Consider the following 27,195-nt stretch of genomic DNA (forward strand, 5'->3'; position numbering starts at 1 on the left):
ATTGAAAAGACTCCACAAATTCTAAAATGAAAATGGTAAATAATAATGTCACGTCATTGTAAAGAACTAAAACGGCTATACACATTATACACAGAAGTAAAATGAGTACTGATCCTACAAAAGTCATGCTCACCAGGCCAGGGATAGGAACATGGAAGGCTGTGTCAGTCTGTAGGACATCAAGATTTATCTTCTTCAAGAGGAGTGTATGCCCATACGATGACGCTGGACCCTGACGGCATAGTCATCCGCACCTCGCGGTGTAACATAGATGAGCGGTGGTGATTCTACCATCAAGCACGCTCTGTAGACTAGGCTACAACCGACTTTGTGTCGCAAAGTGGATGGAAGACATATCTTCGATGTACTTTATATGAGCTATACCTATTACTGATAGTCATTTAGAGAGTGATTGAGGAAGTGAACCCAAGCGGTGAGTGTGCGTAAAATCAACACCTTCTCTCCAGACTGGCTTCAATACGCAGCGGTCTGTCTTCTCAGCTAGCGGCACACAGCATAGAGCGGGCCGTCAGTTCATGTTTCAACAGAGAGCGAAAGTGACCTGCACATTGGTCCTCGTTGTGTTCTATCAATTTTTCAAATTTTATGATGTGAACTTATATGAGGTAAAGGGGTATGATTGTGAGCCCAATTCGCTTTCCATCGACTCTTGGACAACTGTAAAAGGGAATGCTATTGAGGCAGTCTGTGGCAGGATCTTATACAATAGGTAAGATCGATGGACTCAATTGATTACCTTGAATTGTTTTGATGTGCATTGCATGTCATGTATTTTCACTTTGGATGTCATTGATTGTTCATCTCAGTTTCCCTATAATTCATGATTTGTAAATGTAATATCTTGAGATTCTGATTAAACATTAAGTGTAAATACCATTAGATATAAATCATGAATGTAAAATGTATAGAGACAGACTGCTATTGATGAATATGTGGAATAGGAATGTGACATGTCTGAATTGGCCATTCAATTAGCCATAGTTTTATTCCAAAATGGACTAAGCACTGTAAAATATTGTTAGAAGTGATTTATCATTTCAGATAGTTGTCACCTCTCAAAAATGTATTATATCATATTAATCAGAGAGAAAGCAAGACAGAGACAGAGACAGTGAGAGAGAACAGCTCAGGAGCCCTCCTCATACACACACCAAACTGTGCTCTCTAACCACAGACTCATACAAACATAAGTGCATGTCACTGTCTGTCTGATAAATTATTCGTGGAGATAAAATTTGCTTTTTGTTGTGTAATGTACTGTGAAATGGAATTTCCTGTTATCTGAAGAGCAGCAGAGATGCATCCTCAAAGGCATATGAGAATCACTTTGTAATTCCATTTAAATATCCTCTGGAGATACTTATATAAAGGGAATGCAAATCTTAATTGATACTTTGCTTTGATGTGTAGAGGAGAAGGCACTTGTCTACTGTGGGAATCTTCCCAAATGGACATCATTTTTCATAGAGTTAAAGGTCCATGCTGAATTAACAAGTATTGCTCCAGCCCTTAGATAAGCTTCTTACTGTACATATTCTGTGATATTGCTCCTGGGTGAATCCCCAAAAACATATTCCTAGAAGGAAGGATAAACTATTACTCAGAATTCCGTCCCACTATGCCTTCTTCCACACATAAACCTCTACATGACAACTAATCTGACATAGCCACCTTAATGCCATCATTCAATAGTAGACCTACAGAATGCTATTACTATGCTATAGGATGCAGGATATAGGCAACTCACTGGGTTTTTCCGTTGCATGCCAAGCGAGACAGAAAATATCCCATCACGTACTAGGATTAAGCTGATAGGTTCTCCTTTCATCAGAACCTCAGTGAGTAGGCTTGGGTGGAAAGATTAAGATTAAACTTCCTCTGGGACTGACCTGGTCCGCTTCCATTGGCTAATTTCCCTGTCTGATAGTGAGAGAGGGAATTGTGGTGAGTTTTGCCAGCTCTTCAGAGCATGTGAATCACACTGCTTAAAACAACAAACTAGCTCACAGGAAAACATGTTACCCTGGTGACATGCTCCCATGATGGTGTTATTGTCATTATTGAAATATCCTCTTGAGAATACACTTACCGTAGCATGAAAATACCTTTGCTATTTGCTTTTGGTGCTTTGTTTTGCTTTATTTCATAGAGCTAAAGTGACTACAGTCAACATCATTGGAGCTTATTCATGACCTATGAGAGGCTTTTCCCCTCTTCTAGAGCATGGTACTCCAACGATGCAGTGATGAGGGTGGCTTAGCACTCTGATCAGTATGCATTGCAAAGTCCTTAAACATTTGTCTTCATCTTACTTGGTTGGAGGGGGCTTGGAAAATGATGAATGACTTTTTACCACCGTTATATGAATTTAGGGGCATGAAATGTGCAACAGTGACAGATGGTGATTTGGTGGTTTAGGTGTGGGCGAATGCCATTAGTTTAATACCGTGTGAAGAATATAGAAGATTCTATTGTCAATGCATTGGTAAGAGTTTCATACAAATGAATGTCATTACATATCATACCTCATCTCACTTTCCGTAAATCTACCTGTCTTTTCCCTTCCAGCTCGCAGCCGGTTATCAGTGTTTGCGGTCTATCCACTCTGATCTCCCTGAAGTCCCTCTCTGTCTCCCACCATGGAGAGTCTGAGTGAGCTGCAGAACCCGCTTCTAGATAAGACCAGCAGGAGACACGTGGTCCACAATGACTACCAGGCGTACCAGAGTGACTACCCCAACCACCAGTACCAGGAGAACATCATTGGTTACTTTGTCACAGGCAGCAACGGCAAGACTCAGGCCCAGCAGTTCCTGGATGCTACCTCTCTGCACTTAGCAGTGGAGGCCTTCTATAGTCCCAACTTTATCCTGTATAAGGACAATGTCAGCCTCCAGAGCAAGGACTCTAAGAGTGAGAGCTCCGAGACCACGTTCACAGAGAACAAGGACAGTGTGTTGGGAGTGGAGGGAGTCCCCATAGAGGACCCTCAGGACAAACTACTGGGAGAGAAGGATGTGACGATCCAAACTGTGTCCTATGAGGTGGAGGAGGAAGGACACGAGTATGAGGTGAGAGATCACACAGAGGGCAACTATAAATGACCAACTACAACTTTGGATTTGGGATGTGTTGATGCTCATACAGGCTAAACAATGAGCATTGTTCAAATCAAAATGTTATTTTTCATTAGTAGAGAGCAGTTGGACATAAATTAATAGGACGATTAAAATAAAAAGCTTCCATGTACCTCAAATTGTGTGGATTGTAATAGTGAGTTGCAGAAATCAATCACAGAATAATGGGTCACGGCACTCAATGCTTTTCATGATAACTATTTAATTTACAACAAATCTCCCTACCTCTTTCTAATAGGCTGCTAAGGCTGCCAGCATGATTCATGCCTATTTATTCCACCTAACTGTCTGTTCACTAAATGGCCAATTTGGTGTATTTTATAGCAATCTTACAAATCAAATACAGGGGTAATTGTACTGTTTTTCTCTTCCATAATTGTTGGCAAATCTCCCTGTTCATCTTTGATCATATCACTCCAGTCCTTTTGTTATGTTAGGACAAAACTGTGACTAAGCACTCCAAACTAAAATGGAGAGCAACTTCTTTTGAAAAGTGGGACAATCTCATTTCATGCAGCGAGGGTTGTAAAATACCCATTGTCGTGAGTTGGCAGCGGGGGAGTGCATAGATCCCTAACTGGACTTACGATCAGTCCAGCTCCTGACACTAGGAGCTCAGCAGATGGATAGATGCACAGCAGAGACGGCCTTTAATGTCATAGCTAATGCAGTGCTTTGAGAGTATTAGAGACTGGGCTGATGCATGGCCCGACACAAAATGGCCAGCAGATAAATTATTCCAGGTAGATTCAAAGAACAAATTAATCTGATTAACACCCAGGAGATGAAAGTTGGGCTTCCAGTTGGAACTTGAGAGCTGGTTCTCTTGGTTAACCCTCTGTCTGGCATTTATGTGCGTGTGTGTGTGTGAGTGTGCGTGTGTGTGTGTGAGTGCGCGTGTGTGTGTGAGTGCACATGTGTGTGTCGGTAGATAATTTCATCCTTGGATGTAGTTCCAAGAATTGGAGATGAAGTGAGTGTGCCAGCCAGGTGTGTGTTGATGTGATACAGCTCTCTACAGCTGGAGATCAAAGCTCTGTAGAAGGCTTTTAAAGTGAACATGCTCTCAACACACTTAGACAAGACGGAAAGCGCTGGACGATAATTCTTACATGTCAAAGCCAGTAACTGCTGTTAGTTCTTCTATACGTGTTGTTGTGTTTATCATAAGTTATGGAATTTCTCTTGGACAGATCTACAAGAAAACGATCAGCTGTAGTTCAGGTGTTTGTCTTTTTCCTCACTGGCTTTTTGGACAAATCACGATTTCGCAGGTGTTAGCATCTTTCGAATTTCAGAAGGGGACTGGACATTCAGCCCGTAACTGCACAGAGAGAGGGTGGAGCTCCTCATTCCAGTTCCTTGCTCTAGCATCTCTTCATCGCTTCTCTTAACACGTATGGACCCGGAACTTAATCGCTCAGCTGACCAATTACTTGAGACATTAGTTCTGTGTTAACCAAGATAAAAGATTATGTTGAAAACCCTGCATCTGTATACTGACAACATGGTTCTCAGTAGGCATACAGAGATATGATGGCATTAACTGTTCCACACAATAACACATGACTGGACCATGTCCTCAATGACACCCATCTAAATTCTTTACTCAGTAATTATTTTTGTTTTGGTGAGCTCTGTGCAATGTTTTATATCCATAATTGTAGATGAAAAGCAAGTTTTTCCAAAATGCCAACAGTTTAGTCCCTCTGCCAGCGTTTCCCACCAGATGTGATGGGGAATCAGGAAACTGCTGGTGTGTAAGGGGTAAAACAAGACTCAGGCCTGGGTGTGAGTGAATATGCCATTCCCTAGTGACTGGGGCCATGGCTGTCTGTGTGACCTGTGGGTGCGCCCAGTGTCCCCTGCTGTCATTAACGAGCACTCTGGGAGTGCAGTCTGAGGATAATTAACAGACCAGTGCAGTGGAGGAGTCTCATCAATTACACTGGCCTCAAAATGCCTGCTGCTACTGGCTGACTGGCTAACTCTCAGATTGGCTTTAGTGTAATGCACCACTGTCTGTCCATATTCCCATACCAAGTCTAGCAATCTATCCACAGCGACATGGGCATTCATTAGAAATGTGGTTGGATGTAAAGAATCTCACCTGGTGCTACAGGTGTCCACCAGGAATTATTTCAGAAGTCCATTGTGGGCCAAAATCTCTTGGCCATTGGTCATGCATGTGGGTCTCCGTGTGCAACTTCAGACAAAATTGACATAGCTTCTGTAGCTATTTAATCGTATGGATGTAATGTATTATGTAATACATTTTTAGATCCTCTGTCACTTTGTTCTCTCTATAAGCACAGTACTTGTGGCATTTAATGCATAATGCAAGGACACATCAATATGTTTATCACTCTCTCTAACATGTTTGCCAATGGGTGAGAGGGTGATATGAGGGTTTTGCCGCTATGCCCACTTTGTCTCTTTTGCCGCTATGCCCACACTCTCTCTGCCCGCCTCTCCGCCTCTCCTCTCGTCCTCTCGTCCTCTTTAAATTGGCTCATTTATTTTCGGCCCTGAACATCCATTTCCATTTCCTCTCTTCCCTCAGTCGCCCAGGTTTGTTTGATCCCTGCGAGTAACAAGACTAACAAATGAATCCTGTCCTGATGGAGGGCCATTCATTTAATCAAACAGCAGCTCCCTCTCTGGGAGAACTGCAAAGGTGAGGCTTTCTCTTCTTAAAGGTCATCCCAGAGATGTGGCTCCTCGTGTTTGGCTCTCAACTTTTGTCCCCGTACCAGAGTGCCCACAGCAGCGTCAGACTTTTCCATTCATTAGTCCCTCAGCTACCCAGGGGCCTCTGAGGAGGATCAAGGCACAGTATGAGTAGACACCACACAAGCCCTCAGAACATTCACAGCCTCTCAAACAAACATATGAGAGTTGGTGGCACCTTAATTATGGAGGACAGGCTTGTGGTAATGGTTGGAGCAGAATAGTATCAAATACATGGTTTCTATGTGTTTGATGCCATTCCATTTGCTCCATTCCAGCCATTATATATATTTTTTACTTAACTAGGCAAGTCAATTAATAACAAATTCTTATTTACAATGATGGCCTACTGGGGAACAGTGGGTTAACTGCCTTGTTCAGGGGCAGAATGACAATTTTTACCTTGTCAGCTCAGGGATTCGATCCAGCAACATTTCGGTTACTGGCCCAATGCTCTAACCATTAGGCTACCTGCCACCCCATTATGAGCCATCCTCCCCTCAGCAGCTTCCTGTGGTGGAGGTGCACATGAAGGATGGGGGAGGGGGTCTCTCTCGTGCTGTAGAGGCAATTTAGCACATAAATTACACTGTCTTCTTCCTGTTTCCCCTGTCACCTGGTGATGATGAAACAGTTCGTTAATCCAGCGTTATCTGTCAGGTCGCTTATGGGTGTTGACAGAAATACAAATCCTCTCTGCCTGGCTGAGCCCATCATGTCCTACATGTAAGCAGAACAAGGGCAGATATGCCTGGGGGTGTTTGTCATCAACTATCACACTGTTCACAGTATGTCACAGTGTGTCACAGTATGTCTGCAGTGCAGAGTGACTTGCCTGACAAGTTCAGGTCCATGGAACAATGTTGTAGAATCTGACCCTATAATCTTGCAGATTTTTGTGTTAGAAACAACTTTGAGGTACACATTTTGATTTAAAAATGCATTAAAATGTGTAAGTAGATAATCTAGCATGAGTAGCTCATCTACAATTAACTGTTGGTGGGAGGATGGTGAGGGCCCTGGCGATGGTGAGGGCCCTGGTGAGGCCCCTAGTGGAGCCAGGAAAATAACCTCTCCCTCAACGTCAACAAAATGAAGGACCTGATCATGGACTTCATGAAACAGCAAAGGGAGCACATTCCTATCCACATCGACGGTCCACCCACACAGACAGTGTGGTGAGAAGGCGCAATAGTGCCTCTTCAACCTCAGGAGGCTAAAGAAATTTGGCTTGGCAGCTAAAACCCTCACAAACCTTTACAGATGCACAATTGAGAGCATCCTGTCGGGCTGTATCACTGCCTGGTACAGCAACTGCACCGCCCGCAACCGCAGAGCTCTCCGGAGGGTGGTGCAGTCTGACCAACGCATCACCGAAAGCACACTGCCTGCCCTCCAGGATACCTACAGCACCCGATGTCACAGGAAAGCAAAAAGTTAATCAAGGACATCAACCACCAAAGCCATGGCCTGTTCATCCCACTATCATCCAGAAGGCGAGGTCAGTGTGGGTACATCAAAGCTGGAACCAAGAGACTGAAAAACAGCTTCTATCTCAAGGCCATCAGACTGTTAAATAACCATAACTAGCCGGCTACCGCCCCGTTACTCAACCCTGCACCTAGAGGCTGCTGTCCTATGTACATAGACATGGAATCACTGGTCACTTTAATAATGGAACACTAGTCACTTTAATAATGTGTACATACTGCTTTACTCATCTCATATGTATATACAGTATTCTATTATACTGTATTTTAGTCAATGCTCATCCTAATATTTATATATTTCTTAATTCCATTCTTTTACTTTTAGATTTGTGTGTATTGTTGTGAATTGTTAGATACTACTGCACTGTTGGTGCTAGGAACACAAGCATTTCGCTACACCCGCAATAACATCTGCTAAATATATGTATGTGACCAATCAAATTTGATTTGATTTGGCGTCACCATAATGTAGTTGTTCAGACGTACACCAACCGTGACTATCCCAACTGACTGGCTCTTTCCTGTGCCCTTCCCTCCCTCCCAGAGTGACAGCTCCAGTGACAGTGAGAGTGAGGACAACTTCATCATGCTTCCCCCCAGGGACCACCTGGGCCTGGCCATCTTCTCCATGCTCTGCTGCTTTTGGCCCCTAGGGATCGCAGCCTTCTACTTCTCCCAGAGGGTGAGTCCAGAACCAGTACACTTTTACACCTACTACCCTGCTATTAACGCTAATTACCCCCAGAACACTCTGCAAGGTCAGTAGGCACAAGTGCTCTCTCACAAGTGTAACACAGCTCATTTTCTACATCCATCGGCCCATACCAATTATTACAGACCATTTACTGCATAAACTGTATAGGTACCCGCCCCTATTTACTCTTGTGATCACAAGCAACCATACAGCAGAGAGCAAAGGAAACTGAGTACAGCTCAAACTAAAGGATGATTGTGCCGCCACATATACAGTATATTTTATTTTCAATTATGGTCACATTTAGTCAATCAAATACCTCAACAATAAATGTTATTTTATGTTAGCAATACATTTCCCAAGGGAGTATCTAGCTGATACTATCTACATGTATTTTTCAGTAGATAATGAATAGACAGGATAGCTGCTGCCCCCGGGACTGTCTCACCATTATTGTGATTATACTGAACCCCAGGTCTATCTATAAATAGCAGCACTTTAGTGAGCAGGTTCTGAATGCAGCAGGTCCCCTCCCTGCCCCCTAATCCAACTACAATTTATCTCAGTGGTTCGCAACATCTCTCAAACTAATTGCGAAGACAATTACATTGCAAAATTACCCAAATAAATGTGTCAAAAGGACAAATGGGTTATGTGAGGGTTCTTTCGGAGGGATACAAAAACATCCAAACAGAGCATTAGTCACTTTCAAAACGGTAGTGACATAATTGCCATAGCAACTAATGTCTTGTTTTCTCTCTCTACAGTAAATGTACACCTACTCACATTTTTCTCAGTCATATTTAATCATGACTCATTTCTCTATCTTTTGTCTCTCAGACTAGCAAGGCCATTGCTAAGGGAGACTTCTCCAGGGCAAGCAGTAGCTCCAGAAGAGCCCTGTTCCTTGCTGTTCTCTCCATCACCATCGGGGCAGGGATGTACGTGGGGGTGGTGGTTGCCCTCGTAGCCTACCTGTCCAAGTCTGGAGGACATGTATAGCAGCAGAACCACGGCCACAGGGGAGTGCTTAGGAAGCTGTCCCTTCTATGGCAACCCTGAAGCACCATCCCCTATAGATGTGGCTCTGTCTGGATGGTTGGGTTGTGGAGCAGCAGAGAGGAGAGAGGAGGAACACAGGAGAGGAAGGAACAGAGTCAGTGTTTTGAAATGTTTACCCTGACCAAACAATGTAAACCACAGACGTATCCATCTGGATTACACCCTTGTGTCTATTTCCCAGCCACTTCTCTCTAGGTTTATCAGCCTGATAAGGATGTTCGAGGTTCACAAAGTAATGAGGAAAACATCAATGGAAAGAGGAAAATGCTATTTTCCCCCAAATACTGTTCTGCTCCTAGTAAAATTAAAGTGATGATACTAATTCCAGAGCTAACCTCCTCCACTGATCTTCATCATTATCATGGAGGCCCCCATCCATCATTTTTGCGGTTCTCTGTAAATACTTCATGTGCAAATGATGTTTTTGTTCTTATTGATTTCCATGCCACAGTGAGTCATAATGAGCCAGTCATTGTGTCTGAAATGCTACATCAAGAAGGCTTACTTTACTGATTATTCATCAAACTGCTCGCCAGTCCAGGTTCTGGGAAATGAATCTGCCATCATCAGTCAATCGACTCTAAACACAGAAGCTATCGGAGAATGTAGATAAAACTGGTGAGCAGTGATCAAGAGGAAAATGTGTTTATTGTGCACTGTATCTCTTGTCAGAATAAATACATTTGGCATGAATAATGATTTTCCTGTTGCCTGTCTTTCTCACTTATTCATTGTCTCATTGAGGAGTGTGGAGAGAGGCATTTCTGACCGTATAATAGAGGGATGTCAGAATGCATTGTTGGCCACTGTGAGTTATATTGACAATTTGCTCGCCTCCTGGCTTCTCCCCTCACTGGCACTGCTTCTCTGTTCTCTGTGTTTGGCATCACTCATGGTCTCGCCTTGAGGTGACTTTAACTGCCAGCAAGCTGAAAGCTCAGGAACAAAGCATACATTTTGGAGTCAGGATGGCAGAACGAAACGAGTGCAGTCTTTTATTCACCTGGAGACTGGAGAGCCATCAAGCCCATCTCTCTGTCTCGCTCTCTCTCTCTCCCTCCCCCTCCCTCCCCCTTCTTTGTCTGGCATCTCATCAGCACCACTCAAAGCCAGCAGAATGACTCAAATACACAGGGAGACGTTTGTCGTGACTTGACTTTTAACATTAATCTGAAGACTGTTATTTATCTAATTACTAACTATGTTTAATTGTTACCCGATTAAATGAATCATGTAACAACTCATTAGGATCTGAGGCACCACGAGAGCGGTTCTTTAAAGAGTTACCATCTCCTGAATGAAACTCTAAAGTTCTTTACCTATTTGTAAAGCGTCTGTGTGTAGCTGGTGAGATGAGTCAGGCGCAGCAGGACAGCAGATAAGAGTAATGAAAGCAATTTTACTCAACAATATCACAATACATGTTGTATAAATACAAGGCCACAAATACGGACTGCAATACAATAAACAATTACTCACAAACAAACATGGGGGAACAGAGGGTTAAATAATGAACAGGTAATTGGGGAATTGAAACCAGGTGTGTAAGACAAAGACAAAACAAATGGAAAATGAAAAGTGGATCGGCGATGGCTAGAAGGCCGGTGTAGTCGACCGCCGAACGCCGCCCGAACAAGGAGAGGAACCGACTTCGGCGGAAGTCGTGACACTATTACATCTATAAACAGTCAACTTATTAATCATAACCTTGTATCATATCATCATTCTGAACAGCCGTAACATCCTGCATCTGCAAAAAACTCAGCCTTACTTATGATTCAGTACTACACAAATTGGTTTAATAATTTATTTACTAGCTAACTAAATGGTAACACAGGATAAACATACAGACTTAATACATTAGAAACAACAATAATATGGCTGCTTGTTACAAAAGACATGGAGAGGGCGAGAGAGAGAGAGGGACAGAGACAGCTAACATTGTTACATTTAAAAACTACTCTCAATTACATTACTATACTTTGCACACAAACCGCCGCCCGCTTGGAGTAAGACATCATGAATGTATTTATGTGGAAATGCCTTGGTTTGCCGCAGTGAGCTTGTTAGGCTCTCTCTTTTCGCGGTGAGCTTGTTAGGCTCTTGATTTACAACAGGGTGTGAGGTGTTAACCCCCCCCCCCCCCTGCGGATGAGAGGGGGTCTGGTTGAAGTTATGTTGCAAAGCTGATCTGACCTATTTGAATCCTCACAGGACAGTCATGTCACGTTCTTAACTCTAACACCAATGTCCTTGAGGTCCCTCTGTGTCATTGAATAACAACATGAACCATTGGAAATTATATAATCTTTGAACTCAAGGATGAATAGAAATGACATGTGCATACAGTATACCTTTTACTCAAGGTTGGAAGTAGATACAGATCTGGTATATGGTTAAGGGGAGGGAAGGTTGCCGGTATTACAGTGACCTCATCTGTTCCCTTTTCAGCTCCCCTCACTTTTCAGTATTTTAGGACACTAAAGGATGGAATGGTCCAGTGGGGAGGATGGGGGCGAAAGAGCTCATCAATGAAAGCTGTATGGGGTGGTGAAGTGCGTGAGAATGAGTGAGTGCAGCATGTGTTCCCTGTGTCTGTTCAATAGGGAGGAAAGTTCACCCACGCTCTCAGCACCCGCAGCTGAGCTCAGACCACCCGAAGCAAACTGGAGTCATATTAGTCATCCACCACCCTGGGAATAAAACTTTGTAAATTACTGCAGGATGTATTTGAACTGTGGGAAATCATTTATGTATTTGGTCAATTCCTTTGTTTTGAGGATAATAAAAATGTAGAATATAACTCATATTTATTAAAAAATCATAGATTTGTCTCTATTTGTGTTCACTTTGTTTTGCAGATTTAGTCTAAAACACGTCAAGCCAAGACATTGTGAAGTTGTTTGATTCAGACAGAATCCTATCACTGCTGCTTAACTGTTTGTTTGCATGAAAATGAGTGTGTAACATCCAAAGACCTTTCATTTCCCTCTAGAAAATGACAGGGAGGAAACTGAATGGGGCATATCCACATATGACTGAGGGAAGAAAAACAGAGTGATAAATGGAAGAGAACAAAATGGATAAGCAACTGTATAGGAGTGGAACGACAAAAAGTCATTAGAAAGCCACTATGTACATTAATAGTTGACCGTTCATACATCCGGGACCCATTTTCACTGTGCTATCATGACTGTGATTGAATACCTGTCATAATTGCCTGCATGCGGACAACATTGGCCTGCAAATGCCATCCACTGTTGCTAGCATGTTCCTGATATCAGTTACTCTCACATTATTTAGCTGTGTTCATGAATTTCACTATGTATTTACATGATTGACCATGTATTATTCTTCACAGTGCTAAATGCCTTAAAATATCACCTTCGCAATGTTGGCTGAGAGAGTCAATGTTCTCAAGTCTGTTTTATCAGCTATTACGGAAGCATAGTTCATTCTGTGGAATTCATTCTTCAGACACAATTTTTTATTGCCTGAGGCATATTACATTACCAAGGATGGTTTCAGCAACATTGGGAAAACCTAATGAGCCTCATCATTAACAAACTGTTGCAGCTAACTCTTCATCTCTGTGGCAACAGCATAACGACAGATATCTTGTGAAAACATCCTCCTAAAAAAAGGGTGAATTGTGAAATACTGTCTTATTAGTGTGAAAACTGCAAACTGCACAACAAGCGGTTCTGTGAAAGATTTGTTGTGTAGATTACAGACACTGTAATGCTGTTGGATGTTTATCCAGAGATTATTATTTTATGCTAGTGTGTCATTTAATGTATATTTAATTATTACATTAATGTTACACAGTGATACATTCAAGGTCCATTGCAGTGGCGACCCGTCATTCAGGGCAGAGCCCCGCCTATTTTGAGCCCCACATTTTTAGCAAAAACAAATTTATTTAAAAAATATATACACTACCGTTCAAAAGTTTGGGGTCACAGAACAGCGGAAACTGTCTCTAACCAGAATAGAAAGAGGAGTGGAAGGCCCAGTGCACAACTGAGCAAGAGGATAAGTACATTAGTCTGTATAGTTTGAGAAACAGATGCCTCACAAGTCGCCAACTGGCAGCTTCATTAAATAGTACCCGCAAAACACCAGTATCAATGTCAACAGTGAGGAGGCGACTCCGGGATGCTGGCCTTCTAGGCAGAGTTCCTCTGTCCAGTGTCTGTGTTCTTTTACCCATCTTAATATTTTATTGGCCAGTCTGAGATATGGCTTTTTCTTTGCAACTCTGCCTAGAAGGACAGCATCCCGGAGTCGCCTCTTCAATGTTGACGTTGAGACTGGTGTTTTGTGGGTACTGTTTAATGAAGCTGCCAGTTGAGGACTTGTGAGGCATCTGTTTCTCAAACTAGACTCTCTAATGTACTTGTCCTCTTGCTCAGTTGTGCACCGGGGCCTCCCACTCCTCTTTCTATTCTGGTTAGAGCTAGTTTGCGCTGTTCTGTGAAGGGAGTAGTACACAGCGTTGTTCAAGATCTTCAGTTTCTTTGCAATTTCTCACATCAAATAGCCTTCATTTCTCAGAACAAGAATAGACTGACGAGTTTCAGAAGAAAGTTCTTTGTTTCTGGCCATTTCGAGCCAGTAATCGAACCCACAAATGCTGATGCTCCAGATACCCAACTAGTCTAATGAAGGCCAGTTTTATTGCTTCTTTAAATCAGCACAACAGTTTTCACCTGTGCTAACATAATTGTAAAAGGGTTTTCTAATGATCAATTAGCCTTTTAAAATTATAAACTTGGATTAGCTAACACAATGTGCCATTGGAACATAGGAGTGATGGTTGCTGATAATGGGTCTCTGTACACTTATGTAGATATTCCATAAAAAATCATCAGTTTCCAGCTACAATAGTCATTTACAACATTAACAACGTCTACACTGTATTTTTGATCAATTTTATGTTATTTTAATGGACAAAAAATAAATGTGCTTTTCTTTCAAAAACAAGGAAATGTCTAAGTGACCCCAAACTTTTGTACGGTAGTGTATATATTTTTTGGGGGGCCTTGCCTGTTTTGCATGTTATTTTGACATTAATACGTGTCACATATCAGTTTGCAAACAATGTCAACAACAAAAAATATATAATTCAGTTAATAAAGTTGCATACACACATGGTCTCATGACACAAGGTGAGACACAGGTGCAGACACAGGAGGCAGATGGTTGGAGTCTTACAATGTTTATTAATCCAAAGGGGTAGACAAGAGAATGGTCGTGGACAGGATAAAGGTCAAAACCAGATCAGAGTCCAGGAGGTACAGAGTGGCAGACAGTCTCATGGTCAAGGCAGGCAGAAAGATCAGGCAGGTGGGTACAGAGTCCAGAAACAGGCAAGGGTCAAAACCGGGAGGACTAGAAAAAAGAGAATAGCAAAAAGCAGGAGAATGGGAAAAACGCTGGTTGACTTGGAAAAACATACAAGACGAACTCAGCGACACCTGGAGGGTGTGGAGACAATCACAAGGACAGGTGAAACAGATCAGGGCGTGACACTCTTTTTTGTTTGCTTGAGTAAGGCAGCTCCAAAATGCAGGTGTTTCAAAGGGATTGGTCAAAGCTATTATTGTTATTATCGTTGGGATTGAAAATTCTCGTGACAACAACACAGCAGCTTTTCTGTATTTCTGTATAACTCAGAATTGACGGCGAAGTTGTCTCTTTTACAATGGGGGTCAATGGGAAAGAATGTTTGTTTTCCCCAATTTGTGGGAGTGGTCGAGAGGAATTCCTTATTATTACTTGAATATCGACTAGGAGTATACACTGAGTATACCAAACATTAGGAACACCTTCATAGTATTGAGTGGCACCCACCCCTTTTTCCCTCAGAACAGACTAAACTTGTCGGGGCATGGACTCTGCAAGGTGTCGAAAGTGTTCCACAGGGATGTTGGCCCATGTTGACTCCAATGCTTCACACAGTTGTGTCAAGTTGGCTGGATGTCCTTTGGGTGGTGGGCCATTCTTGATACACCCGGGAAACTGTTGAGCGTGAAAAACTCAGTAGCTTTGCAGTTCTTGACACAAATCGGTGCACCTGGCACCTACTACCATACCCTGTTCAAAGGCACTTAAATATTTTGTCTTGCTCATTCACCCTCTGAATGGCACACACACAATCCATGTCTCAATTGTCTCAAGGCTTAAAATCCTTCTTTAACCTCCAATTCATCTACACCAGTGGTTCCCAAACTTTTTATAGTCCCGTACCCCTTCAAACATTCAACCTCCTGCTGCGTACACCAGGGTCAGCGCACTCTCAAATGTTGTTAGCCTTCTGCAACAAAACATGATTATTTGTCTCTCTGAAATGAAACCTTCAAGTGATAGATTTTAACCAAATACATAAACAACCCCATGGCATGATTAGATTGTGAAAAAACACACCAATCTCTTTCATAAGTTCTTTAAACTGTAAAAGCTAATTGACCACAATTTCTGAAAATGTGTGTTTAGCGTTTTGGAATTAAAATGTTCAATTATATGATGTTTTCTTCACACATTCAACATTATTATTGTAATGTTTAATGATATTATTTCCACAGATAAACTGGGCTGAGCAGACCAAATACAATGTTAAAGCATTGTATGCAATGTTAAGGCATGCATCCATGTTCATGGTTTGGAGAGCAGTCATATTATATTTAAATAATGTTATCATTGAGGATACAATGAAGGTTGTATTGTCAAATGGGTGGAGAGACAGCATATTGAAAATAGAAACTACTGCAGCCCTATTCTCTACACATCAATCTAATTATGACTTAAATCCAGCAACATGACACCCTTACCACCCCAATGTGTTTAGTTGTCAACCAACTATTTTCTACCAGCCAGACTCAAAGAAAAAGTAACCCTCTTTCTTACGTTATGATTTAAAATTCATAAAATGTCACATTTGGATTTATTCAATTAGTTTAGGTCTTGGAAACTCCTTGGCAGCTCCTACTGCTGGCCTCCTAATGACAGAAATCTAAATAAAATGGAATTCACATGGCACTGTACTGTGGCCCCAGTATTTGCTTTATCTTTGTGAGACACACAACTCAAGAATTCTCTTTGGTTTTGAAGCCAATCAGTACTCCCCAAACACTCCATCCATTTTAGAAAGAAGGAAACAAAGACATGCAGATTCAGCAGCCCAGCTATCAGCATCAGTCTCTACTAAAGCCCGCTTCTTGTGAGAGCCACAGCTTCACTTCAGAGTCCAGTGTGTCTTTGAACATGTTCACGTGCATGCTTATCTGCCCTCACACCTTTGTCGCACAGCAACATGTTCCTCTCCATGGCGACAGCATTAGCTAGAACACTCTCTGGGCAGATAACAGGCTAGCAGCACATCTTGGGCTTTACTTATCTCTCCCAGGCAACAAGGAAACTGTGTCTATCTCTTTTAGCTTTTTATCCTTTCCATGATAAGCAGAGACTGGACACTTTTGTGCTCTGAGCGTTCCCCCAAACTGCTGTCTTATGCCAGCGGTGGAGTGATGCGAGTCTAACGCAGCCGAGAGATAAGAGGGACAGAGGGATGGGAAGGTTTCTGATTACCTGCTACTATGACTATGTTTGAGTTAGCAGCACACATCATGTCAAAATGAGGCTGGCTTGGTGGATCAGGTTTTGGGTGATTTATTCTTATAAGGTATTATTGAAGTGAACTGGAACTAACACTCTTTTAGTCTGGCAGATGACACAAACTGGCTCTCAGAACTGCCCACAGATGGCCTGCTGAAAATACCCAGCTCAGAGGGTTTGGGCTGGGGGAGGGAAAGGAGGGCTGCTGGTGTCTTGCCACACATCATAAATCTTTCTAGGCCATGCTGTCAATGCTAACTGTACAATATATTTTCATGATTAAAGTAGTGGCCAGGCCAGGCAAGAATTATAAAGACTTGTGTCCAGCTGAGCTGTGTAGTGGAGGTGGAAGTTATCCAGGGACAGAAGCCCTACTCTCAATTCAAACATGACTAGATTACTGTCATCTTATCCATTCACCATAATCTCACATCCATAGTGTGACAATTAGAAGGTAACATCAAGTACCACTGCCTGGGAAGTTTATGGCTACATAAGTAGACTAAAGTGAACATTCGCTCTGTCTCTTGACACTAGTTTGGGTTACTCACTTGTTGGATTACTGTATGTCCCTGTTCCTTCCCCTTTTATAAACAGTCACCTCTATCATAGACTCTAATCGAAAGTACTGAAAGGCTAAATGTAAAAAAATAAAATGAAAAAAGAGTGTTAAAGCTGGCAACGAACAATGGATATTAAATTGAGTGTATGGAAAATGTGGATTTCAAGACAAAAAGTGTCTTTATTCAGATGACATGACATAGCCTTGTCTGATCTTGTTTCCATGTCTTGGTAAAATAACCCCTGGAAATTAAGACAGCCGTGATCTCAGACAACTCATTAGTTATCCACATAATCTCAGACAGCTCATTAGTTATGCACCTGAACTCGGACCTCTACGGACTACTATGACTTGAGGAACACTAACCCTAGCTCAAACCTAACCCTAGCTTCATGTCTAACCCCAGCTAAAACCTAACCCTAGCTTCATAACCACACCCCAGCTCAAATTTAACCATTGCTTTATGTCCACACCCCAGCTCAAACCTAACCATAGCTTCATGTCCACACCCCAGCTCAAACCTAACCCTAGATCATTGTACACACCCCAGCTCAAACCTAACCCTAGCTTCATGTCTAACCCCAGCTCAAACCTAAATCTAGCTTCATGTCTAAACCCCAGCTCAAACATAACCCTAGCTTCATGTCCACATCCCAGCTCAAACCTAACCCTAGCTTCATGTCCACACCCCAGCTCAAACCTAACCCGAGCTTAATATCCACATCCCAGCTAAAACCTAACCCTAGCTTCATGTCCACACACCAGCTCAAACCTAACCCTAGCTTCATGTCCACACTCCAGCTCAAACCTAACCCTAGCTTCATGTCCACACCCCAACTCAAAATAACCCTAGATTCATGTCTAAACCCCAGCTCAAAATAACCTTAGCTTCATGTCTAAACACCAGCTCAAACCAAACCCGAGCTTCATAACCACACCCCAGCTCAAATTTAACCTTTGCTTTATGTCCACACCGCAGCTCAAACATAACCCTAGCTTCATGTCCACACCCCAGCTCAAACCTAACCCTAAATCATTGTCCACACCCCAGCTCAAACCTAACCCTAGCTTAATGTCTAAACCCCAGCTCAGCCCTTATCCTAGCTTCATGTCCACACCCCAGCTCAGCCCTAGCCCTAACCTTAACTTCGTTTCCACACCCCAGCTCAGCCCTAACCCTAGCTTCATGTCCACACCCCAGCTCAGCCCTTATCCTAGCTTCATGTCCACACCCCAGCTCAGCCCTAACCCTCGCTTCATGTCCAAACGCCAGCTCAAACCTAACTATAGCCTTATGCCTAACACCAGCTCAAACCTAACCCTAGCTTCATGCCTAACCCCAGCTCAAACCTAACCCTAGCTTCATAACCACACCCCAGCTCAGCCCTAACCCTAACCTTAACTTCATGTCCACACCCCAGCTCAAACCGAATCTGAGCTTCATGTCCACACCCCAGCTCAGCCCTAACCCTAACTTCATGTCCAAACCCCAACTCAGCTCAGCCCTAACCCTAACCCTTGCTTCATGTCCACACCCCAGCTCAGCACTAACCCTAACTTCATGTCCAAACCCCAGCTCAGCCCTAACCCTAACCCTAGCTTCATGTCCAATCCCCAGCTCAGCTCAGCCCTAACCCTAACCCTAGCTTCATGTCCACACCCCAGCTTAGCCCTAACCCTAGCTTCATGTCCAAACCCCAGCTCAGCCCGAACCTTAACCCTAGATTCATGTCCACACCCCAGCTCAAACCTAACCCTAACTTCATGTCCAAACCCCAGCTCAAACCTAACCCTAGCTTCATGTCCAAACCCAAGCTCAGCCCTAACCCTAGCTTCATATCCACACCCCAGCTCAGCCCTAGCCCTAACCTTAACTTCATGTCCACACCCCAGCTCAGCCCTAACCCTAACTTCATGTCCAAACCCCATCTCAGCTCAGCCCTAACCCTTGAATAATGTCCACATCCCAGCTCAGCCCTAACCCTAACTTTATGTCCAAACCCCAGCTCAGCCCTAACCCTAACCCTAGATTCATGTCCACACCCCAGCTCAAACCTAACCCTAGATTCATGTCCACACCCCAGCTCAAACCTAACCCTAGCTTCATGTCCAAACCACACCTCAAACCTAACCCGAGCTTCAAGTCCACATCCCAGCTCAAACCTAACCCGAGCTTCATGTCCAAACCCCAGCTCAGCCTTAACCCTAGCTTCATGTCCACATCCCAGCTCAGCCCTAACCCTAGCTTCATGTCCACACCCCAGCTCAGCCCTAGCCCTAACCTTAACTTCGTTTCCACACCCCAGCTCAGCCCTAACCCTAGCTTAATGTCCACACCCCAGCTCAGCCCTTATCCTAGCTTCATGTCCACACCCCAGCTCAGCCCTAACCCTAACCCTCGCTTCATGTCCAAACGCCAGCTCAAACCTAACCCTAGCTTCATGCCTAACCCCAGCTCAGCCCTAACCCTAGCTTCATGCCTAACCCCAGCTCAAACCTAACCCTAGCTTCATAACCACACCCCAGCTAAAACCTAACCCTAGCTTCATGTCCACACCCCAGCTCAAACCGAACCTTAGCTTCATGTCCACACCACAGCTCAGCCCTAACCCTAACTTCATGTCCAAACCCCATCTCAGCTCAGCCCTAACCCTAACCCTTGCTTCATGTACACACCCCAGCTCAGCACTAACCCTAACTTCATGTCCAAACCCCAGTGCTGCCCTAAACCTAACCCTAGCTTCATGTCCAATCCCCAGTTCAGCTCAGCCCTAACCCTAACCCTAGCTTCATGTCCACATCCCAGCTAGGCCCTAAACATAACTTCATGTCCAAACCCCAGCTCAGCCCGAACCCTAACCCTAGATTCATGTCCACACCCAAGCTCAAACCTAACCCTAGCTTCATGTCCACACCCCAGCTCAAACCTAACCCTAGCTTCATGTCCAAACCCAAGCTCAGCCCTAACCCTAGCTTCATATCCACACCCCAGCTCAGCCCTAGCCCTAACCTTAACTTCATGTCCACACCCCAGCTCAGCCCTAACCCTAGCTTCATGTCCAGACCCCAGCTCAGCCCTTATCCTAGCTTCATGTCCACTCTCCAGCTCAGCTCTAACCCTAAACCTGGCTGCATATCCAAACCCCAGTTCACACCTAACCCTAGCTTCATGCCTAACCCCATCTCAAACCTAACCCTAGCTTTATAACCACACCCCAGCTCAAACCTAACCCTAGCTTCATGTCCACACCCCAGCTCAAACCTAATCTTAGCTTCATGTCCACACCCCAGCTCAGCCCTAACCCTAACTTCATGTCCAAACCCCATCTCAGCTCAGCCCTAACCCTTGAATAATGTCCACACCCCAGCTAAGCACTAACCCTAACTTCATGTCCAAACCCCAGCGCTGCCCTAACCCTAGCTTCATGTCCAATCCCCAGCTCAGGCCTATCCCTAACCCTAGCTTCATGTCCACACCCCAGCTTAGCAATAACCCTAGCTTCATGTCCACATCCCAGCTCAGCCCTAACCCTAGATTCATGTCCACACCCCAGCTCAAACCTAACCCTAGATTCATGTCCACTCCCCAGCTCAGCTCTAACCCTAAACCTTGCTTCATGTCCAAACCCCAGCTCAAACCTAACCCTAGCTTCATGCCTAACCCCAGCTCAGCCCTAACCCTAGCTTCATGCCTAACCCCATCTCAAACCTAACACTAACTTCATAACCACACCCCAGCTCAAACCTAACCCTAGCTTCATGTCCACACCCCAGCTCAAACCTAATCTTAGCTTCATGTCCACACCCCAGCTCAGCCCTAACCCTAACTTCATGTCCAAACCCCATCTCAGCTCAGCCCTAACCCTTGAATAATGTCCACACCCCAGCTCAGCACTAACCCTAACTTCATGTCCAAACCCCAGCGCTGACCTAACCCTAGCTTCATGTCCAATCCCCAGCTCAGGCCTAACCCTAACCCTAGCTTCATGTCCACATCCCAGCTCAGCCCTAACCCTAGATTCATGTCCACACCCCAGCTCAAACCTAACCCTAGATTCATGTCCACACCCCAGCTCAAACCTAACCCTAACTTCATGTCCAAACCAAACCTCAAACCTAACCCGAGCTTCAAGTCCACATCCCAGCTCAAACCTAGCTTAATGTCCACATCCCAGCTCAAACCTAACCCTAGCTTCATGTCCACACAACAGCTGAAACCTAACCCGAGCTTCAATTCCACATCCCAGCTCAAACCAAACCCTAGCTTCATGTCCAGATCCCAGCTCAAACCTAACCCTAGCTTCATGTCTAAACCCCAGCTCAAACCTAACCCTAGCTTCATGACTAAACCCCAGCTCAAACCTAACCCTAGCTTCATGTCCAAACCCAAGCTCAGCCCTAACCCTAGCTTCATTTCCACACCCCAGCTCAGCCCTAACCCTAACCTTAACTTCATGTCCACACCCCAGCTCAGCCCTAACCCTAGCTTCATGTCCACACCCCAGATCAGCCCCTACCCTAGCTTCATGTCAACACCCCAGCTCAACCCTAACCCTAACACTCGCTTTATGTCCAAACCCCAGCTCAAACCTAACCCTAGCTTCATGTCCAAACCCCAGCTCAGCCCTAACCCTAGCTTAATGTCTAACCCCAGCTAAAACCTAACCCTAGCTTTATAACCACACCCCAGCTCAAATCATCTAACCCTAGCTTCTTGTCCACACCCCAGCTCAAACCTAATCTTAGCTTCATGTCCAAACCCCAGCTCAGCGCAGCCCTAACCCTAACCCTAGCTTCATGTCCACATCCCAGTTCAAGCCTAACCCTAGCTTCTTGTCCACACCCCAGCTCAAACCTAACCCGAGCATCAAGTCCACATCCCAGGTCGAACCTAACCCTAGCTCCATGTCCACACCGCAGCTCAAACCTAACCCTAGCTCAAGTCCACACCCCAGCTCAACCCTAACCCTAGCTTCATGTTCACACCCCAGCTCAGCCCTAACCCTAGCTTCATGTCCAATCCCCAGCGCAGCCCTAACCTTAGCTTCATGTCCACACCGCAGCTCAGCTCAGCCCTAACCCTAACCCTCGCTTCATGTCCACATCCCAGCTCAGCCCTAACCCTAGCTTCATGTCCAATCCCCAGATCAGCCCCTACCCTAGATTCATGTCCACACCTTAGCTCAAACCTAACTCTAGCTTCATGTCCACATCCCAGCTCAAACCTAACCCTAGATTCATGTCCACACCCCAGCTCAAACCTAACCCGAGCTTCAAGTCCACAGCCCAGCTCAAACCTAACCCTAGATCATTGTCCACACCCCAGCTCAAACCTAACCCTAGTTTCATGTCTAAACCCCAGCTCAGCCCTTATCCTAGCTTCATGTCCACACCCCAGCTCAGCCCTAGCCCTAACCTTAACTTCGTTTCCACACCCCAGCTCAGCCCTAACCCTAGCTTCATGTCCACACCCCAGCTCAGCCCTTATCCTAACTTCATGTCCACACCCCAGCTCAGCCCTAACCCTAACCCTCGCTTCATGTCCAAACGCCAGCTCAAACCCAACCCTAGCTTCATGCCTAACCCTAGCTCAGCCCTAACCCTAGCTTCATGCCTAACCCCAGCTCAAACCTAACCCTAGCTTCATAACCACACCACAGCTCAAACCTAATCCTAGCTTCATGTCCACACCCCAGCTCAAACCAAATCTTAGCTTCATGTCCACACCCCAGCTCAGCCCTAACCCTAACTTCATGTCCAAACCCCATCTCAGCTCATCCCTAACCCTAACCCTTGCTTCATGTCCACACCCCAGCTCAGCACTAACCCTAATTTCATGTCCAAACCCCAGCGCTGCCCTAACACTAACCCTAGCTTCATGTCAAATCCCCAGCTCAGCTCAGCCCTAACCCTAACCCTAGCTTCATGTCCACACCCCAGCTCAGCCCTAACCCTAACTTCATGTCCAAACCCCATCTCAGCTCAGCCCTAACCCTAACCCTTGCTTCATGTCCACACCCCAGCTCAGCACTAACCCTAATTTCATGTCCAAACCCCAGCGCTGCCCTAACACTAACCCTAGCTTCATGTCCAATCCCCAGCTCAGCTCAGCCCTAACCCTAACCCTAGCTTCATGTCCACACCCCAGCTTAGCCCTAACCCTAGCTTCATGTCCACATCCCAGCTAGGCCCTAAACATAACTTCATGTCCATACCCCAGCTCAGCCCGAACCTTAACCCTAGATTCATGTCCACACCCCAGCTCAAACCTAACCCTAGCTTCATGTCCACACCCCAGCTCAAACCTAACCCTAGTTTCATGTCCAAACCCAAGCTCAGCCCTAGCCCTAACGTTAACTTCATGTCATCACCCCAGCTCAGCCCTAACCCTAGCTTCATGTCCAGACCCCAGCTCAGCCCTTATCCTAGCTTCATGTCCACTCCCCAGCTCAGCTCTAACCCTAAACCTTGCTTCATGTCCAAACCCCAGCTCAAACCTAACCCTAGCTTCATGCCTAACCTCAGCTCAGCCCTAACCCTAGCTTCATGCCTAACCCCATCTCAAACCTAACCCCAGCTTCATAACCACACCCCAGCTCAAACCTAACCCTAGCTTCATGTCCACACCCCAGCTCAGCCCTAACCCTAACTTCATGTCCAAACCCCATCTCAGCTCAGCCCTAACCCTTGAATAATGTCCACACCCCAGCTCAGCACTAACGCTAACTTCATGTCCAAACCCCAGCGCTGCCCTAACCCTAACCCTAGCTTCATGTCCAATCCCCAGCTCAGGCCTAACCTTAACCCTAGCTTCATGTCCACATCCCAGCTCAGCCCTAACCCTAACTTTATGTCCAAACCCCAGCTCAGCCCTAGCCCTAACCTTAACTTCGTTTCCACACCCCAGCTCAGCCCTAACCCTAGCTTCATGTCCACACCCCAGCTCAGCCCTTATCCTAGCTTCATGTCCACACCCCAGCTCAAACCTAACCCTAGCTTCATGCCTAACCCCAGCTCAGCCCTAACCCTAGCTTAATGCCTAACCCCAGCTCAAACCTAACCCTAGCTTCATAACCACACCCCAGCTCAAACCTAACCCTAGCTTCATGTCCACACCCCAGCTCAAACCTAACCCTAGCTTCATGTCCAAACGCCAGCTCAGCTCAGCTCAGCCCTAACCCTAACCCTAGCTTCATGTCCACACCACAGCTCAGCCCTAACCCTAGCTTCATGTCTAATCCCCAGCTCAAACCTAACCCTAGCTTCATGTCCACACCCCAGCTCAGCCCTAACCCTAGCTTCATGTCCACACCCCAGCTCAAACCTAACCCTAGCTTCATGTCCACATTCCAGCTCAAACCTTACCCGAGCTTTAAGTCACATCCCAGCTTAAACATAACCCTAGCTTCATGTCCACACCCCAGCTCAAACCTAACCCTAGCTTCATGTCCACACCCCTGCTCAAACCTAACCCAAGCTTCAAGTCCACACCCCAGCTCAGCCCTAACCCTAGCTTCATGTCCACATCCCAGCTCAAACCTAACCCAAGCTTCAAGTCCACATCCCAGCTCAAACCTAACCCTAGCTTCATGTCCACACCCCAGCTCAAACGTAACCCAAGCTTCAAGTCCACATCCCAGCTCAAACCTAACTATAGCTTCATGTAACACCCCAGCTCACACCTAACCCAAGCTTCAAGTCAACATCCCAGCTCAAACCTAACCCTAGCTTCATGTCCAGATCCCAGCTCAAACCTAACCCTAGCTTCTTGTCTAAACCCCAGCTCAAACTTAACCCTAGCTTCATGACTAAACCCCAGCTCAAACCTAACCCTAGCTTCATGTCCAAACCCAAGCTCAGCCCTAACCCTAGCTTCATTTCCACACCCCAGCTCAGCCCTAACCCTAACCTTAACTTCATGTCCACACCCCAGCTCAGCCCTAACCCTAGCTTCATGTCCACACCCCAGATCAGCCCCTACCCTAGCTTCATGTCAACACCCCAGCTCAACCCTAACCCGAACCCTCGCTTCATGTCCAAACCCCAGCTCAAACCTAACCCTAGCTTCATGTCCAAACCCCAGCTCAGACCTAACCCTAGCTTCATGTCTAACCCCAGCTAAAACCTAACCCTAGCTTTATAACCACACCCCAGCTCAAATCTAACCCTAGCTTCATGTCCACACCCCAGCTCAAACCTAATCTTAGCTTCATGTCCAAACCCCAGCTCAGCGCAGCCCTAACCCTAACCCTAGCTTCATGTCCACATCCCAGTTCAAGCCTAACCCTAGCTTCTTGTCCACACCCCAGCTCAAACCTAACCCGAGCATCAAGTCCACATCCCAGGTCGAACCTAACCCTAGCTCCATGTCCACACCCCAGCTCAAACCTAACCCTAGCTCAAGTCCACACCCCAGCTCAGCCCTAACCCTAGCTTCATGTCCAATCCCCAGCGCAGCCCTAACCTTAGCTTCATGTCCACACCGCAGCTCAGCTCAGCCCTAACCCTAACCCTCGCTTCATGTCCACATCCCAGCTCAGCCCTAACCCTAGCTTCATGTCCAATCCCCAGATCAGCCCCTACCCTAGATTCATGTCCACACCTCAGCTCAAACCTAACTCTAGCTTCATGTCCACATCCCAGCTCAAACCTAACCCTAGATTCATGTCCACACCCCAGCTCAAACCTAACCCGAGCTTCAAGTCCACAGCCCAGCTCAAACCTAACCCTAGATCATTGTCCACACCCCAGCTCAAACCTAACCCTAGTTTCATGTCTAAACCCCAGCTCAGCCCTTATCCTAGCTTCATGTCCACACCCCAGCTCAGCCCTAGCCCTAACCTTAACTTCCTTTCCACACCCCAGCTCAGCCCTAACCCTAGCTTCATGTCCACACCCCAGCTCAGCCCTTATCCTAGCTTCATGTCCACACCCCAGCTCAGCCCTAACCCTAACCCTCGCTTCATGTCCAAACGCCAGCTCAAACCTAACCCTAGCTTCATGCCTAACCCCAGCTCAGCCCTAACCCTAGCTTCATGCCTAACCCCAGCTCAAACCTAACCCTAGCTTCATAACCACACCACAGCTCAAACCTAATCCTAGCTTCATGTCCACACCCCAGCTCAAACCAAATCTTAGCTTCATGTCCACACCCCAGCTCAGCCCTAACCCTAACTTCATGTCCAAACCCCATCTCAGCTCATCCCTAACCCTAACCCTTGCTTCATGTCCACACCCCAGCTCAGCACTAACCCTAATTTCATGTCCAAACCCCAGCGCTGCCCTAACACTAACCCTAGCTTCATGTCAAATCCCCAGCTCAGCTCAGCCCTAACCCTAACCCTAGCTTCATGTCCACACCCCAGCTCAGCCCTAACCCTAACTTCATGTCCAAACCCCATCTCAGCTCAGCCCTAACCCTAACCCTTGCTTCATGTCCACACCCCAGCTCAGCACTAACCCTAATTTCATGTCCAAACCCCAGCGCTGCCCTAACACTAACCCTAGCTTCATGTCCAATCCCCAGCTCAGCTCAGCCCTAACCCTAACCCTAGCTTCATGTCCACACCCCAGCTTAGCCCTAACCCTAGCTTCATGTCCACATCCCAGCTAGGCCCTAAACATAACTTCATGTCCATACCCCAGCTCAGCCCGAACCTTAACCCTAGATTCATGTCCACACCCCAGCTCAAACCTAACCCTAGCTTCATGTCCACACCCCAGCTCAAACCTAACCCTAGTTTCATGTCCAAACCCAAGCTCAGCCCTAACCCTAGCTTCATATCCACACCCCAGCTCAGCCCTAGCCCTAACGTTAACTTCATGTCATCACCCCAGCTCAGCCCTAACCCTAGCTTCATGTCCAGACCCCAGCTCAGCCCT

At 45.6% G+C, this 27,195-nt stretch overlaps 1 protein-coding gene across 1 annotated transcript; it reads left to right on the forward strand.

Annotated features, from left to right (window-relative positions):
• Positions 1–243: 243 nt before the first annotated feature.
• LOC139530805 (synapse differentiation-inducing gene protein 1-like) lies at positions 244–9,833 on the forward strand. The gene is made up of 4 exons (XM_071327509.1): positions 244–730; positions 2,590–3,092; positions 7,923–8,060; positions 8,913–9,833. Exons 2-4 carry the CDS (start codon positions 2,661–2,663, stop codon positions 9,072–9,074), a joined length of 732 nt encoding a protein of 243 aa, XP_071183610.1. The 5' UTR covers positions 244–730; positions 2,590–2,660; the 3' UTR covers positions 9,075–9,833.
• Positions 9,834–27,195: the final 17,362 nt, after the last annotated feature.

The sequence above is a fragment of the Salvelinus alpinus genome, chromosome 9 (genome assembly GCF_045679555.1).
Source record: "Salvelinus alpinus chromosome 9, SLU_Salpinus.1, whole genome shotgun sequence".
NCBI lineage: Eukaryota > Metazoa > Chordata > Actinopteri > Salmoniformes > Salmonidae > Salvelinus > Salvelinus alpinus.